Source organism: Leptosomus discolor, chromosome 8, assembly GCF_034619465.1.
Source record: "Leptosomus discolor isolate bLepDis1 chromosome 8, bLepDis1.hap2, whole genome shotgun sequence".
NCBI lineage: Eukaryota > Metazoa > Chordata > Aves > Leptosomiformes > Leptosomidae > Leptosomus > Leptosomus discolor.
The window spans coordinates 34,113,137-34,131,086 of NC_141398.1; the positions used below are offsets into that span (position 1 = coordinate 34,113,137).

Below are 17,950 nucleotides of genomic sequence, written 5' to 3' on the forward strand. Positions count from 1 at the left end.
TAGATTTAGATCAATTGTCCAGAGTGGGGGGGTAACAAGGAAGGGTAACGCCTTAGAACAAGTGTCATTTTTGAAACAATCCCGTTTAACTTTTAATTTTAAAAGTGACCCTCTTTCCTTTTTACAATGAAGTTTAAAATGTAGGGTCTTGCAACTAGATTGACTATACCTCCATATCCAACCCACAGGCTTTTTTTTCCCACTTACTTGATGCAGAGCCTGAAGCGAAAAGTCCATTATTCAATCAGCTCCAAAGGGTGTGAGTTTCAGAAGACAGAACAGGGAACTGAGGTGGGGGAGCAGGGCAGAGTGGAGGGAGTGATAAGCTCAGCACTAGCTGTTGGTTGACATTACAAAGATTGTTTTTGTCAAGGGAAGAGGTGGCAATATCCCCTCTCCTTTTCTATTTTTTGTTCTTTAGAGAAAGCTGAAGTTCACAATGGCATTCCCAAACGCTTAAAAGCTATATACGTCAGCGCCCCCCTCTTCCTCAAGTTACCTTAAGAATCTTGAGGCTGTTTTCTAACAATATGCTTTTTCCCCTCCAGCAAGGTAGCTTTTTCTCCAGTTGGGGAAATGCCTCGAACCCCAAACAGATGCCTTAAGAAAACTTCTCCCCCTCTGTACACATTTTGAGTTTTCTAAAGTCAGGGATGCTTTACATTGGAAATCTTCAAACACCAAGGAAGCCCAGAGCCTTTGTGGACTGCCTGCTATGACAAAGCTGTGGTATTTCTGTAAGGCAGACAAGGTGCAATGTATCATTCATAGTTAAATAAAAACATCTTCTTTTGTTTTATGTTGACTGAAACCCTCAGCAGTCTAATGACAAGTGGGATACTGTGGAATTGTAGATCCTTAGTGAAAATCTTCAAGAATTATATATTGGTTAAAACTGTTAGACAAAGAAGTATGTGCAAACATCTAAGAATATATCTAAGAATGTGGCCACCAGTCACACATCAGCATCAATTGTACTGAATCCAAAATGTTGTGTTATGCAGCCGAATTGTTTCAGCCCTACGCAAGGCATGCTTGCACCTTTACAAAGCACTGACTTGGAGTCAGCTTGACAGCTCAGATTCCAAGTGGGCTATCTGGTAACTTCATGGATTGAACATAAGCAGGGAAGAGTCCAGAAGTTTGTCCGCTGCTCCATCTAGTGCTTGTGTTCAGTATCCGATAGAGCTGTGAAGTATCTTCTGAATGCTGATATCCTAGGAGAGGCATGGATATGCCAAGGAGCAGCTTAATTGCCTGAGAGCACTTGTCCACTGACTCTCTAGCTCGTGAGGGCTATCCATTAGAAAGACTTCACTTTCACCGGCCTCTCTCTCTTTTTTGCCTGTCAGCCTGCTGTAGTGAACAAGTGTTCCCAAAGAATGGCTGAACTGCCTTCACAAAGGGGTGATCTTCCAGGAACTCTTACAGGAAAAGGAATACATAAAGCATGAGACTTACCAATCACTACAGCTGTTGTGATAGAAACACAGTGTTTGTGTCAAGCAGACTGGGTACAGTTTAATGAATTTTGTATTTAATATGACTGTTTATTAACTAAAATAGCTCATTTCTACCAGGTAAGTGTCAAATCATGGGATAATTAAGTATTTTGGCAGTGTACTCAAAGGTACATAATATAGAGGATAGAAGATGGAATATTACACTGGTCAGAAAGGTGAGGAAAACATCATGTCAGACAGACTGTGCCCACTCTAGTAATTTGTAATTTAAACAGTGTCAAGGAAGGTTTCTGAATATAAACTAAATTGTCCTAAGTTCAGTTCTCAGAACAGCCTCTAGCAGTTGTTACATTGGCCAGCTAGCACTTTCCCAGGCAGCTCCCAGGCACCACTCAGAAGATACTCTGGATCAAGGACCATTTATAGGATGGATGTTGGCATTTCATACCACTTGACTCCAGGCATGTTTAACTGAGAATTTTGGTTCCTTGTAGTCCTAGCCAGAGAGCTTTGGCTCTGTAACTCCAACTGTAACAGCTCATGTTTCTAGCTCTAGGCATCCAGGGAGTGTAACAGGAAAGGTAATGGCTCTCACAGATAGGTAAGAGTACAACTTCAGAAGGAAATTTTTACTGTCTAGCAGGACGTTCTACAGTTTGCAACCCTGCAGCTGGATCTTGAGTTTTAAGTATGACTTTAGTCTAAGCAGCTCTCAGAGAAGCCATTGCCAATAATCATCAACTTCCATATCACTAGCTGGCTTTGGTATCTTCCACAATATAAATAGGCTCAAAATAATGGAAGCAGTCATATCAGCATGCCATAGTAGCCAGGCACTACATATTGCCACAGCACTCTCATGTGGAGGAGAGAAAATTTTCCCAGTGCTGTCTTTGTAAAAATCTTTTTCTGAATTTATTTATGTTTACTTTATTCATTTTCTTTCTCCCACTTTACTCTCCTCCAAAACAAAACAATTCTTATGCTAAAACTGCCAGAGAGGAAGAATGGATCTAGCACTTGCAGAAATGTTCAAATATTAAAAATAAGAGATGGCTTGTTAAACAGAAACCCCAGAAGGAACAAGAGAAAACAGAGTATCAGTGGAATGGGAAAGTTCTGGTAGAGAGCAAGTTCATTCTGCTATTTATATATCAGTCAGGTCTTTATTTCAGAAGAAATCACTCCACAGAATAAAATCCTGGGCAGAAGGGTTAGTGGGGTAGCTGTGAGTGAGGGCATGCAGGGGTCACACACCGGGGTAGGACATTCTAACTCTGCTCTGTCCTCACCCTCGCTGAGATAGTGTCTGTCAGCTGGAAACATATCTACAGAGCTGCCTGCTTTATGGTAAGGAGAGGCTGTGACCAGACCTTGTGTACCGTATCTTGGTATCTTAGCAGGAGAGCTCCGTTAATATCCCTGACAAGATCTCTTTATCCTGTGGCTTCCTAATCTGCAAGATGACAGGAAAAGAGAGGGAATTCACTGTGCTAAATTGAGTCCCTGCTGTGTGTGATTGGTACTGGTTTTACTTTGCACAAGTTCCCTCTTTGTTTTATAAATGCTTTGTATTTTGTTTTCTTTTGTTTTGTTTTTCAAAAGGAAGAGGAAAATATTTTTGTTATTCCCATTCTGGGAGAGGTTGCACAGCAGAGACTTTTCTATCCTAAGGCATCCTGGTATCCAGCCCTCCCTCCTCATTAATCCTCCCTTGTCCCTATGCCTTCTGTCCCCAAACTTTCCCTTGTGCATTAAGACCTCGGAGTCTTCTGCCAACTGGGATTTCTTCAGTAGTTGCTCATACAGTCACTGAAGTCTCTTTTCACTACTTGCTGATCCTATGCTGCGAAGAGAAATGATGGTTTCTCTTGATGCACTGCCTGGAATAAGAACTTATTTTCTCCTCAAAGGAAACCAGCACTTCTGATAGCAGTTGAAAAGCAGCCGAGTTATTTTGAAATGTAAAATTAGTGTAGAAAACCAAAGGGAAGTTGAGGACCCCAATTCAGTTTTTTCATTTAAGTTCCCTCTGTACCCTTAGTACTACACTTAGTAATTAAATATAATATTCTGTATATATAGGAGGCCAGAAGACATTATTTACTGGCCCTTCCTGGCATTAAGCTTCCTGAACTCATGCCAAAGCATCACATTTTGTAGCACAATTATACCCCCACCATTTAGTAATTTGGCTTGGTCTGAGGCTCATTGACAGAGGCAGGCAGCTACAGCAAAGCTTAAATAAAGGTCTAAGGACTGAATTTAGTTTCATCATTCCAGATAATATGAAAAGTGTGCCCAGAGCAAGTTAGGAAACAATGCAGCTTCATAAGAGAGCTCCGGAGAGCTGCTGCAGCACACTGGCTCAGCACTACAGGCTGTTTTTAAAACAGACTTACGCAACATAATAACCATTTGGACATCGAGGTCAAACACCTCAAAATCAGAGAGATCTCAGTTCCTGCCAGCTACTCCTGTCTATTGAATATTAGGGGCTTACTTGAGAATGCATCTCTTGATCTAGGTGTGTATTTCGTTTCTCCCCAGAGATGTTCGGCATAGTGGTCAGCTGTGTCTTGCTTTTTGTGAGAAAGCTGTTTGTCCCAGATGTTCACACACTGCCTTGAAACAGGAGAATTTTGGTGGTCCAGCAGCAAGGCCCAGTATTTTAAATAGAACATTCTTCTTTGGCACAGAGAACTGCAGTGCAGCAAGGACAGGATAAAGACTAGCGACTCCCCTGCATACTGGAAAGAAGGCAAACTGGGTCAGAAAGAAGATCAAATGTCAGAGAAACAGATGAACAAAATGAGAAAAGCAAGAGAAAGACAGAAAATCAGATATGAGGGGAGAAGAAACAGACTCCTGAAGGGAGCAACTCTGACCATGGCACACAGGGAGCTTCAGCAGCACTCTTACCCACCCAAGAATGAGCTCCACAAACATTGGTGTCTGCCTCAGGCCAAGGGACCTGACCCTGTGCACGCATGCCAGCACAAGATCCATGTTACTGCTTTTCCTTCAGACAGATGCAAACCCCCACCAGAGCAAAACCTGGCCTGGATCCACTGATTATTTTGAGTATTTCTTTCCCTTCCCCTGAACTCTTCAGCTCACCATCACATGGAGCATTGTCCTTAATAGAAGGGGTTTGTATAGGAAAAAGCTGGTGGGGAGATGGCTGGTGTTGTTTCACGTGGTGGAGTTGTCTTTGTCGTACAAGAAAAAGCAAACTGATAGTTACACACATAATTTTACTTCCCTATGTCTTTCTGTATTCTTGGAACTCTTATTTTTCCCCCTTGTTTTTTCTTCCTAGTAACAGTGTGAACGAATAGTTATTCACATCTTTCTTTAAGCTAAGTATCTTAGGAACCTGTGACTGAAAGGGGCGGTTGCATAAATACTGTGTGCACGGCATGTTCCCCCTTCCTGTTCAAAAACTCGTGGAAAAAAATGGGCAGAAATAAATACGGAACCTCTCCCCTGGCAGTGTCAGAGCAGGCGGTCGGGAGCCGCGAACGGGCCCCGGGAGCCTGGAGCGGCTGGTCCCCCCCAGCCCCCGCCACCGCCGGGCCGGCCGCCCCTCTGGGTCTCCTTTCCCCGGGGCGAGGCGGCTCTTCCCTCAGCTCTGTGCTGCGGCTGAACTGCCGCCCAGAAGAGTCGGGGAGGAGAGGAGCGGAGCGGAGCGGAGCCGCCCCAGGCGTTTGGCGAGCAGTTTGGCGGGGCAGGGTGACACCTGCTGGGTCGGAGCGGGAAGGGGCGAGCCCCTGGCCGCCGAGAGGAGAGAGCCCGGCGCGCAGCTCGCTGCTCCCGCCCAGCGGCTCTGCCCTCGGCTCCTGCACCAGGCCCGGGGCGTGTCTGCTGGGGCTTGCCGTCTGCCGGGGCTTGCCCCCGGCTCGTAAGGGGTGAGGTGTCCCGCAGGACCGGGAGGAGCGTGACGCTGTCTGGGGACTGAAGGTGCAGATGCTGTGCTTGGGAACGGCAGGGTGAGAGGGAGGGGGAGGTACCAGGGCCCCGGTGAAGCCACCGACCTGCACGTAACGGCTGACCGCTGGTGGGCGACCCCTGTGCTTCCTCTCTCGGGCAGCATACGGGCCTGGCACGTTTTGTGCTGGAACTCCAGTAAAAGGCCAGAGAAAATCGCTGTGACTGGGTGAGGCAGGAGCAGCGGGCAAGTTGCACGAAGCCCTGCGCTCAGAGAGTTTGACTAGGTGTTATGGCATTGTTACAGCATCTTACTCTGACCATTTCTTCATCATATGAGCAGGAGGCTCCAAAATGCCTTGCCCACACATGTTGCCTGAGGCAAGGGCTCATAGCCTCTCTCAAAGGCATCTGAGGGGTTTAGAGAAGAGGCTGAGAAGTCCCCAAAAGGCAAGAGCAGGAATCCTCTAGCCTGCATATAACCTGAGCACTGGTGATCCCCGTGCTTGCCACGCTCTAGCGTCTGTATCTCCGGCTCTGTTCACCCAGTTGCTCAGACAGTTCAAGTTCAGTTTCAGCAAGTGGCTGCCCTCTGGGGAAGCTCAGGGGAGGAAATCAAGGCAAACCGCTCCTACAGAAATAAGTCCATGAGGGTTGTAAGTGTCTCAGGAGAGCGAACCCTGGCTGGTCTGGCCTTCTGAGGTGCTTCTGCCTCCCCTCCTATCTCTGCCCTAGCATGGGAGAAACTGTGTCTTTGCTCAAGTCGCCCTTGCTTAGGCTTGTTTCTCTCTCCCTCCATTCATGGCTAGCAGAGAGAGATCAGTGCTGACAGGGAGACTAGTGCTCTCTTGCACAGTTGCTATGGTGCCGCAGGCTCCTACTGCCTACCTGTTGCCTTTTCCAGATCTGTCAAGGGACAGGGATTAGTGCAAACGTGGCTGTGACACAAGTTAGTGGTACTTGGTCACGGGCACCACTGAACCGTGCTCAAGGTCTTTGGTAGAGACGTACAAGTCAATCAGGAGAACATTAAATAAAGGCATTTTAAAAGCAGACACTTGACACCTACTTGCTGCCCTGAGGTTTTTTTATGCAAGTGGTTAGCTGTGGCTAGGAGCCCTGCAGTTGTCAGCTATACCTCAGTGTAATTTTATACACAGGAATATTCACCATGTCCTGTTCCTTTGAACTCAGTCAAAACAGCAAGCTGTTCCTTTGCTCAGAAATGTAGCTTTGTTCTCCCCGCTTAACTATTCTCTTGCACATCACAAGACAAGTCCAACATCCACTAAAGGTAGTGGAAAGGCATGGATGGTTTTCAATGGGGGTTAGATCAGTGTTCAGATAAATGCACAATTCAGTAGGGCAGGCTTTAACTGCTTCTCTTGTTAGTAATGCAAGCGTTTACTCAACAGAGAGATTTGATCTTTATTTTTAAATGATTTTCAAGTTCAGAAAAGATTTGAACTGCGTGCCCAACCAAGAGTTTGTATCTTCTTTTGCAGGAAAAGGCTGAGAAACTTACTGTGCCAAAAAGTATAAAATTGTGGGTTTCAGCAGATCCTTCGAACAGAGGCAATAATTAAAGTTGTTGTGAACATTGTATAAGGAGAAATCCATTCATTTTTTCTGAGAATGCCTTCCACTGCTTGTACGCAGTGTTCAGCCTCTTCAAACAAGTGTCCTGGAAAGACTCAGTGTTACTCATGTTGGTCTAACGGGGTCAGCCAGACAATACAACAACGCCTTGACGAAGCATATACCAAGCTACCTACCTTTCATACCCACCCTGCTCTATGAGGTGGATGTGGAAAACCTACCTGCTCTGGGCTTAAACTCTCAGATGTGCTCCGAAGGAAGAATTGAGTGTTTCACTTCTGAAACAGGTCTGCGCCCTCCCCAAGTAAAGCTGACAAGGTAGACAGCATCACTTCTCAGCCCACCAGTTGAACTACACTGTGCCAGAGCTTTGTCTCGAATCTTGATTCTCAGAAGTTTTTCGAAGTAGACTGCTATTAGTAATGACACTTGCAAAGGCCTTCTTGTTTCTTGTTGTTTTTCAGGGTATCTTTGCTGCATAGTTGATTTGAGAGACTAGCGATCACATCTGACACACAGATGAGCCAGGCGGGAGCCCATGAATAGTCCTGTTACAAGAAGGCACCTTTCCTGATGCTGTGCTTCTCTCTCTGTATCACAAGGGCTTATCAGGCCTTGTGCTGCAGGGAGCTAAGATCCTCACCCAGGAAACAGTGGAAGAAATGGCATTAGCTATGGACAGACCATAGTTTGTCCTTCTGAAACTATGGGAAAGCACTGGGAGACCATTAGCACTGGAGTAACTTCACTGCGAGAGGAGGCAAGTTGCTCTGACTTGGTGGAGCAGTCTGTGTGTGTATGCATATATATGTGTATGCATATACCCACCAGTTTTTATTCCAAGCCTGACCAGGTAGCCTTAGCTTAAAGTACTTGAGAGACAAAACTAAGTGAACAGCCTGGGTTAACTGTGTGGTGAGAATGTACCCTCAGATCTCTTACTTCTCTTATTTGTCAGGTTGTGGATAATTTTGAACCAGCTGAGTAGTTTCTCTGTTTGCTTTTATTTTTTTCTCTTTTTCCTCTTTTTCTACTGTCCTTTCTGGGCACACAGAGTGATTTTCAGGTTTTCTTCTCTATTGCTAAGAGTTTTTTCACAAAACCTGCTAATTTGACCAGGCCTAGAGCTGGGCTGAAAGAATAGGCTCTTTCTGGTGGGCTGCCTTACTCAGCTCCTCAGGTGGGATCCCAGCTGCTCAGGAAACAAGATGAGCTCTTGCTCCTCCCCTTAGTGATTTAGTGTGAGTCTGGCAAGAGAGGAGAAAGCAGTATAGCTTTTGTCTTCCTGAGAGTGATAGAGAGAACTACCATGCAACTGTAAAAAAAGGGACTTCCTTTTCATCTGTAATGCAGTGCCTAGCCTGTGACTTAAGAGAAGAGTGGCCCTGTGCTGCAGCTGGATTTCCTTGGCTTGGAAAGTGGAAAGGAAAAATATGTTACCTGTAGCTGGAGGTAAGAAAGTAAAAAGCCAGGGTAGGAGCAGAGGTGAGTGTGGTATGGGATTGATGAGGGAGGGAGGTGGGTAGAGCCACTGGTCCACGTGGAAGTGGGGATGGACCAGAAGCAGGTGATGGGGCTGATAGCAGGGAGACCATGAATGGTGCAATTGCTTTACTTGTTGCTTTTGGAAGAGCTGGCTGTGGTAGATGTGTGCACATTGGAGATAGGGCATGGAGAATTCCAAAGTCAAAAGACTAACTAAATGCATCGCTCTGTAACAGAAACAGTCATCTCCTTCCATGCAGACAACTCACCTGTGCTTTGTGTATCTCAGCCTGTTAGTTGTTTTCTCCTGTGTAACATCAGTACTTGTTCTGTCCTTTCCTCCTGTGCTCAGTGCTTGTTAAATAGATGTTCTTGGGGCCTCATGTCACCTTACTAGCTGAAGCTCTCACCTCTTTGCCAGCTGTTCTGCACAATAAGTTAAAAGTCATTGTTCTTACTCTTAGGGTCTTGCTCTAGTGCCCCAAATCCCTGCTGGTCACAGCTTTTTCCCTGCATGCTCCTGCTTTTGTTTCTTCCTGTGTGTATACATCTTTCCAACTTCTTGTTCCCTGCTTCCTAGGGAAAGGGGATCTTTTCATGGAGCCATCCAAGAAGTGAGCTAAACTTAATATAGGAATAATAAATAAATTCAATAGAATCATGATAATATGTGTGCACTTGAACTTAGTAACTGGCTAGCTACTAATTTGCTTCTACCTGGCTCTTCCGATTTGTTTTGTTACTTTTAATTAGTGTATAACAATTAAGATTAGATACTGTTTTCCCAGGTGAGATAGGTAGCAGCAAGACTAAGCTGTGCCCCATGATAAATAATTTACTTATGCCCGCCCCCCCCAAGAGACAGCTGTTCTTCATTTTTGCAAGACAGCTTAGATCCAGATTGTTTCATTGATGCAGTTGTAAGTTATCAGACTTGATGACAGAGTCCTCAGTATAATTGTTTGTGGCTTCTACTGCAGTTATTTCCTTAAGCTGCACCCCTGGCTCACTGTCTAAAAGTGAGGGCTGAGGGGTGTCTGTACTTCCTTGACTTTCAGAACTTGAGCAGTCCTTTTCAGTCTGTTTCCCTGTAGTTTGGTGGGCAGTTGCTGGAAAAAATGTGATGTGTTGTGGCATTTTGTTCAGTTCCTCTTCCCTAAAGAACAAACCCAGCAGTGCTTTCTAATGAGGGATGGAAGTAGGTATGTGTCAAACACATGCAGCAGTTCTTTCTATCTTTCTACCCAAATGTGATCAGAATGCTACACCAGTTAGCACTGAATTTAGTCAATTTATTCTGGTGTCTGTGGAAGAAGCATCTTTTGCTGTGGGGGGGTGGGGGAAAGACTGCTCCAGAAGTTTCCTCCGTTATGTGTATTTTTAGAGTAATCTTCCAGGCTTTTGGCAAAAATAAACCTGGACTTCCAACATCTATGAGGTGAATATAGGACTCACTGCACTGCCATTAATCAGGCTTTGGTAGTAGGTTGTACATAAACTGTCTGCATTAGCTTGATTTTGTAAAAAGTAGAGGGTTTTAGGTGATAAAACAAACACTGGGAAAATACACAGCAGAATTAGATGACCTGTTTTTTCACTTCAGAAGGAGTCTTCACGTCCTTCACTGTAAAAATCACTCACTTCCTTGTTTCCAAACAGAATTTTTTCCAGCCTAGCTGGTGGTCTCTTCAGTGTCTTTTCCAGGACATCTCTCTGTGGAGACATAAAAAGTTTTCAGCAGAGTATATTTTGATGTTGGGGTGACACTTTACTGCTTGCCTTCTGCTTTTTTTTTTCATGGATGAAAGGGATGGACTCTGACACAAATGAAAGCCTAGAAATAATCATGTGCTAATAACCTCAGTGCTCACTCATGAGTGAGTGTTGTCTGCAGTGAGAATTCCTGTCTTCTGCTGAAGGATGTGTCTGTGGAGCTTGCAATGTTTCTGTACACCCGGCAGATGTGGGGATTTGGTAATGAGGCCCCAAGTATTTAGGGAAGTTACTTTATTACTGCTGAAGAGATTTAAGAATGGTTCTGTTAGAGCTTTGTAGTCACAATACTGTTGGCCTCTGCTGCATACAAATGAGCAGCCCAATCCTAGGCTCTGCTGCTGAGGGTAGCACTTACTCCTGGAAAGATGCAGTGATTATTTGATCAGGCAGCAGGCTGAATTCTACTGTTTTCTGTATGATAAGCAGTTTTAGCAGTGTTAAACCCACACCAAGGACCTCGGGTTGAAATAATCACTATCCTGTTACAAGTTTCCTGAGCTATCTGCTCCTCAGACTTTTATCACCATAAATAACTAGAAGTCAGGCCTCGCTGCCAAAAGTGTTAAGTGCTGCAAATAGTATAGAAGATGACTCATTTAGTGAGATGAAGGTGGAGCATGAATCAGTACGAAGAAAACTGATATACAAAGGAGATGTTTTGAATGCAGATGACACACAAAATGTGAACAAAGCAATGTTCAATCGTCATAAAAATGAAATAAAAGACTTTTTAAAAGGGAAAAAAAAAAAGAAACTCTTTATCTAATGACAAAGGCCACTCTAGCAAAAGCCCAGAGGGGGAAGGTATTGCACGCTGATCATGTCGTTCCTTACCTAAGATAAACTGTGTACTGCATAGGAAGAGATTAGTGGAAAATTCTTCCCAATATGTCCAAACTAAACAGAGTATTCAGCAAGTGGGTTGCTTTCCAGATTGTTCTGTGTCTATATAAGCTGAGAAAAGAACTTCAAGCTAACCAGTTTGGAGAGATTAAGAGTCCTCAGAGCTTCAATGAACCCACACTGAAAAAGCAATGGAAATGTGTGCATCCCTTGTAAATGATAAGTCATTGTAAGTGGATAAAATTCCCATAGACTATTCCATTTGAAATGACAGCTTTTGGTCCTTTTGCTTAGTGTTGGCCTTTAAAGGTAGACTTGGAAAAATGTACCTGATAGATGATATCCTACAGCTGCTGGTGCGCTAGTGAACTGAAGTGTCCAGTGCTGCCTGTAATTCAACTCCTGCCACTTTGTGGGAGTAGGGGTGTTTATTAAGGATTAAATATTTTCAGGTTTGACATCAGCTCTGATTCTTTGGACGTTAGGAAATGTTCTTCGCCAAGAGGCGGTTGGTCACTGGAACAGGCTCCCCAGGGAAGTGGTCCTGGTCCCAGCCTGTCAGAGTTCAAGGAGCATCTGAACAATGCTCTTAGCCATATGGTTTAGTTTAGGTAGTCCTGTGAGGAGCAGGGATCATCCTTATGAGTCCCAACTTGAGATACTCTATACAATCTTTTAGAAGCACTGGAGGGAAAAGTCGCAGGTTTTTTTCTTTGTTTGTTTTGTTTCTCCCCCTCTCTTTAAATGCTGAAATGTAATCATGCAAACTCTGGATACTTCTATCTTAGGTGAAAGCTCTGGCTCTGCTAGCGTTTTAGTAAGAGGCACTGTTAAAATTGTAGAGGCTGCTTTATCCTGTGACATGTATCGGTCTTCCTTGGCTTTGTTACGCTAGACCCATAAAATGTTGCTCTCAAAAGTACTGCTCCTTTAGAGCTGTAACACTTAGAAACAGGTATAACAAGGCATCTTAGCCTGTACTGCTTCGAGTTCCTTTGCTCAGGATAAAGTGAGGGATGGTTAAAAGACTGAAGGCTTCTAGCGTAGCTCTTTCACAGTGTTGGCAGTGGCAGGAAATACAGAAAAGACAGGTAATGCTGCCAAGGCTTAAGGGATGCAGATATTTATATGGAGCAGAACGATGCACAGGGAAGGAAAGCTCTTGCAAGGCTATCTCTATCTCCAACGTTATTGTAAAAATAATCTCAAACCTGATTGTACTCTTTATTCATAGTGCTGTGAGGTCTATCAGCTCATTTCCTCATTGAAGCTAGTGCTGGACTGAAATTTGGCATAAAGCTATTTATAAGTATTCCTGGTCAATTCCAAAATTTTGGATGTGAATTTAGCTGTGTTAATGCTCAAAATCCAGAGCTGTGTGTTGTAATTTGGAATATGCCTGGGTAACAAACTTTTTCTACTGTGTTTGTGTTCGGTGCATTTAGTCCCTCTATTCATAGGTAATCTGCTGGATTTGAGCTCTAATGGAATAAATTGTTCTTACAGGAGGTAGCACAGGCCAAATTTTCACTTGCTACTAAGGGACAGCTAATAGTTAACAGCTAGTGGCAGATTTATGTTTTCACTGGTAGGTTATCCAGCAGTAGGCCCAGCTCAAATGTAAACTATCACTTGGAAAAGTTGACTTTGTTAGTGAAAAGTATGAGGTTCATTTTTTTAAAAAGCTGTACTGATTTTTAAGACAAAAAAAAAAAGTGCCTTCCTCCTGGGACGATAGAAATTCTCTAAGGAGAAATAGCACCGACTGAGTTTGTCAATAAAAGAGTATGTGTAATTTAATATAAGACAGGTTTTTAATACAGGAGGAAAAGAACAGACACTCACCTATCTCATGAAGGGGAAAGGTACAAAAACCTGCTTGCAGTATGTTACCTGAATTTAGCCACAGAGGGGATAATCCTCTCGGATATTCAAAAATCTGTCTGAGGGAGGTAAGTGAAGGCTATGGGGAAGCTGTACTTGGAGATCCTCCAGCTCCATTTTCCGAAGTGCTGGCAATAGGAAATGTGTTAGGCAGCACCACTGGCCAGACTGTAAGGTGGCAGTTGCTTTTTTTTTTTTTTTTGGCCCTTCTTATGAAAGTTTGTGTTTGATCTTCAATAATCTAAGTGGCTGAGGTTAAAGGTGTGTGAATGGCTTGCCTTAAATGACAAAGCTACTCAGAATCATCCTTGGTTTGAGCTTGCGTTGTTCCTGTGCTCCAGCAGTGGTGGGATCATGCTTTGGACAATCAAAATCCATAAATGTGTTAAACTTCTTACAGACTCGCTCCTGACGTCTGTACTTGAAACCCTGTCTGGAAGAGGCATCTGATCTTTAACACAATGCTCGTCAATGAAAAAATAAACTCGAGCTCAGAAGCCAAAATAAACCTCAGCTTATCATTCAGAATGAAAAGACAATGGACACTAGCTTCTTAGTCAAATACCAGTTCTGTAATTTTTTTTAAAAATACATTTGGTAATGGTTTCTTAGTCTGAAGATCAAATGTGAATTGTAGCTGTCTCAGAAGTGTGAATATTTAGGATTTCTGAGGTCCTAATTTAAGTGGAATTATAAGCCCTGGCAGCAGTATTTCTTCTAGTTTCATGGACTTGAGAAACAAGTTTGTGGCATGTAACTTCCAGTGAGTTTTTCAAAGAGCAAGTTCTTAGTACAGTTGCTGTCTCCTTTGTCCCCATTTGAAACAAGCGCAGAAGCTGTAAACAACTGAAAACTGCCACCAGCTTCTGTTGTATGAACATCCCCGTAATACCATTCTGTTTTTAACAGCTTGCTTCTGCAGTCTTAGAGGAGATATGCTTGGATGCTTTGGATGTGCAGAAACTGAATCTCAGGGTGCTCACAGCAGGGTCAGAGCTGTAGCAGGGGTCCTGACTCATATAATGACTCTTACCTTGTTTTCATACACTTCTCCAGTCCTGGCAGTAGTACTTTGGCTCTTGATTATTCCCTGTGTCTTCAGCTCCTCAAGAATGTCTGATGAGTTTTGCCTCTCTGTTTCCCGTAAGGGCCATGATTTACTGAACTCACTGGTGAGTGGTGTGTCTTCAAAAGATGAAAACATTAAAACTTAATATTTGTAGAACACTTGGCATTCCAACAAAACTGAGATGTATGTCCAATGCCAGAATTTTTATTTAGAGGTTCATACTGAGAACGTCCAGTGGAGAAGGCCTGCTCAAGGCTCCCTTCACTGCTTAAACTTTGTAGTAAGCTTTTTAGTGGCTTTGAAAATGGTGGAGGCACTTAGTTCAGTTTCTCGTTGTAATCTATTACACCCAGAGGTGCATGTTCAGGAAAGCTTGGAAGCACGTACTGAAGGCCTGTGAAGGCAATTTTTGATCATGTTCCCAAAGAGGGTCCACAGTGAGCCCTTTACAATTCAAGGGTTCTGTGATCTGCTCAGAGAAAGTCAGGCTGGGACGGGATAGTAAAGCCTACTAATGGGCTGTCTTGTAAAGATCACTATGTTCTTCTGTTAAATGAACCCAAATTTTCATATGCCTTTGTGGTTTATGACTTTTGTTGTAACAGCATTGCTACATTGGACTCTGATCATAAGCATTCCAACACTTAATTATATATTTATAAATAGCAATTGAGAATAAAAACCAAATTATTTTGATAACCCTTCTGAGTGGCTGTTTAGTTTCCACATATTAGACATGAATAAACAATGAACAACTTTATTGCCAGGACCTATCAGGTTTTTCAGCTCTCAGTTGACAATTCTACCATCTGCCCAACCTCTATTGGCAGCAGTTAGAGCTTTTATACGAAGAATGCTTGGTCCAGATAAAAATCGCAGTTATTTGACATCTGCCAGTCTTTATAAGCAGAGTGAGTATGACAATGTTGGCTTATTTTTTAGTTGTAAAACAAAAATACAGAACATCTACCACCTTGTCGAAGCTGACTCTGTGCCTCTCCTAAAATAACTGAACCAGTTACCCAAAAAGCACTGAGGTTCAGCTGTCAGTCAGAACATGTAAATGTCAGAAGCCAGTATACAGAAAAACATATCTTAGCAACAAATAAAAGCTTGATGAGTGGGCAATGTTGACAAGTGATATGAATATCTATTGGTTTTACTAATCTATTCATTCAGGGGAAAAATGTAGTTGAAATAGCTTGGTATGGTATGGGTGTTTTTTTTCGTTTTGAAACGGAAGATTGAAGCATGATATCAAAAACTTTCTGTTTAGAAATTTCCTGTGAAGTTATCTTTTAGCAAGTGGGAGGAAAAGGAGCTTGAAATGAAAGGAAACGCCATTTTGGAGCAAGCAAATAATTTCGTTCAATCTGTAAGGAAATCTTTTTATCGCATCCTTCTATGGCATTGGGAGTTAAGTCCTCTTTAATGAATAGCAAACACCAGTAATTATTACTTTTGTGTTCAATTTGAAATATTTTCTTACAACCCTTGTTTATTACAAAGGGTGAACAACCACTGTAGATTTTCCATTTAGTGTGTTTTGTGAAATGTAAACTGTTCATGGCACTTGAAAAAGATGAGAGTTAAACTACAAAATTAGGGGTTTAAATGCACCAGAGATGGTGCTGCTTTTCCATTAGCAACTCTTACTACAATGTTATCCTAAGAATATAGAGAAGTTTGGATTTAAGTGTTCACTTGTACTTAAAAAAACAACCCAAGAATAAAAATTTCCTAGCAGACCTTTGCTTATCATTGTGATGTCTTCTAGAATTCTTATAGTTTTCTCTATGATAACTGGCCCTGCAACTTTTGGTTGCAAACTTAAGGAATAACATGCTATTTACTTACTGTCTCTACCTGATGCTAGTCAGGGGCGTTGTATTGACCATTCTGTTGTAAAAACTGACTCATTGTAATGGGAGACTGACAACCCTTGCACGGGCAATGTGTCTTCCCAGTGTGCTGTAATCCCAGTCAGAGAGGGCTACCCCTGGGGATGAGGCTGAGTTTGTTCTCTTGGTCGGTTCCAGGTGTCTGCCAAGAAAAGTATCTACCCTGCTGCCTGTTCTGGTAGTGAGGGTTGAGTCATGCTGTAGAACATAATAATCAGCTAGGAAATACTTTCTGCTACTATTGCACGGTTTTAAACCAGTGTGAAGAGCTCAAGCCCTGCGGTGTCACAGCAGAAATGTTTCTGGGTATAGAAGCTGGCTGGAGAAATAGACTCTCAAGATTATTTCCTCCTAGGTCTCGGTTTATGGAGCTGGTATGAACTTCAGTTACTGTTTACCTGTGCTTTGTGCATTGCTGCTTTTCTGAGAAGATGTAAATCTTTCTAGTAGTTCGTCAGGGGAGTCTCCCTCACTGGTCTCCTCTTCAAGTTTGGCTCCATCCTTTGAAGGGCCCATTGGCCAAGCTGCCCCATCCTGTGAGGGGGCAGCCTCTGTTCCAGCAATGCTGTCATTTTTAGTCTACAAGAAAATTAAGAAACAAATGAGAAAAGCTCCTTGGGCTTCTAAACATTTAAGGTGGTATCTAGAATAGTCCCATAGAATTGGCAGGGTCAGGGTGGCATGGAAGACAGAGTAATTTCTAATACTTATCTGTGTTCTGTCACAGGTGGATGTTAAGGGTAAGGAAAGGTCTCTTGGAGCATTTTGGAAAGGAAGCAATGACCTTAAGCCTAAATGTGTCCATAACCCGGCTGGAGTATGATTTCAGTAGTTTAAGTGCCTTCTGCATGCAGATCATTGGTTAGAAATTTAAAGCTGAGTTTTAAATTAGCACTTGGTATGGTGTTAACCTGTGTACCTTCTGAACAATAGCTTTGAACCTCCAAAGAATGCAGGATTAGAGCCTAGGTGTATTCTTGTCTCTTCTCTGTATGTTTGGGCTTGAGCCAGTTCAACTCTTGCAAACTTCACAAAGTGGCTGTGCACATGTACCCTTTTGTATTTGCATATATACAAGCCCCCTGCCTCATAATAACTTTGTGAGGCAAAACCCACCTTGCTACAGTGTTGTAACTCATTGCAGGTGTGGGAGATAAGTGCCTCTAATTGTGTCTGTAATGAGGCAAGTGGGACAGTGAAGAGCAACTTTCAGGTGCTGTAAAATCAGATCATGCATGTGGCCAACTGGTGAGTCTGCTTCCCCCTGTAGCATGAGGGTTGTATTAAGCTGAGTTAAGCTGTATTAAGCTCTTAAAGAGCTCGCTGACAGAGTCAGAGCTACTGTTAACATCAGCAAAACCATTTCTCTGTATGTGTACGTCCTTGTATGCTCATGTGCTAAGACATCTCCTAACATACTTTACATGGAGTCTGTTGGGAAGAAGTCACTACCTGGCTTTTGGCTTCCTGGTGGTTCTGCAGCTCCTCAGAAGACAGCTGGGTGACAGCAACCCTGTTGGAAATATTGCAGCCCATGGTGAAATTGTGACCACCTGCTTCTCCTTGCTGGAAGTCCAGGAATGCCTGAGTGTCTTCCTTGGGAGTTTGGTTATTTGTTATCACCACGGAGTCTAACTGTTGCCAGGGCCTGTTGCTAAAATAAATAACACCACAGAAGGCTTTCTTCTTATGTCCTGGCATACAGACGTCATCGCCTTTGTCCAGGCACCCTCCTCTGAAGTTGAGAGGGAATGTGTTTCTTCTGCACAGCTGGGATGTTGGTCTGGGAGCAGCAAATCTGTGCAGGTCATTCAGGGCATTAGTGAACCTCCTGTGGGAAATCAAGTGAAGACACTTCACTATCGCCAGCCTTTTTTCCTTTTTCTCTTTTTGATGAACAAGATACTGTCATGTAAAATACACACACATTTCAGTCTCTGGTTGGATTTCTTAAGTGTTCTTCAGCACCGTTAGCCATTGGAAAAGATTGGTCCTGAAAT

The 17,950-nt window shown here is 43.2% G+C and overlaps 1 protein-coding gene across 1 annotated transcript; it reads right to left on the reverse strand.

Annotated features, from left to right (window-relative positions):
• Positions 1 to 10,076: 10,076 nt before the first annotated feature.
• On the reverse strand, positions 10,077 to 17,486 carry STMND1 (stathmin domain containing 1). The gene is made up of 4 exons (XM_009953055.2): positions 17,403 to 17,486; positions 16,349 to 16,529; positions 14,014 to 14,165; positions 10,077 to 10,190 (listed from the first exon to the last, which is right to left on the reverse strand). Exons 1-4 carry the CDS (start codon positions 17,484 to 17,486, stop codon positions 10,077 to 10,079), a joined length of 531 nt encoding a protein of 176 aa, XP_009951357.2.
• Between the last annotated feature and the right edge of the window lie 464 nt (positions 17,487 to 17,950).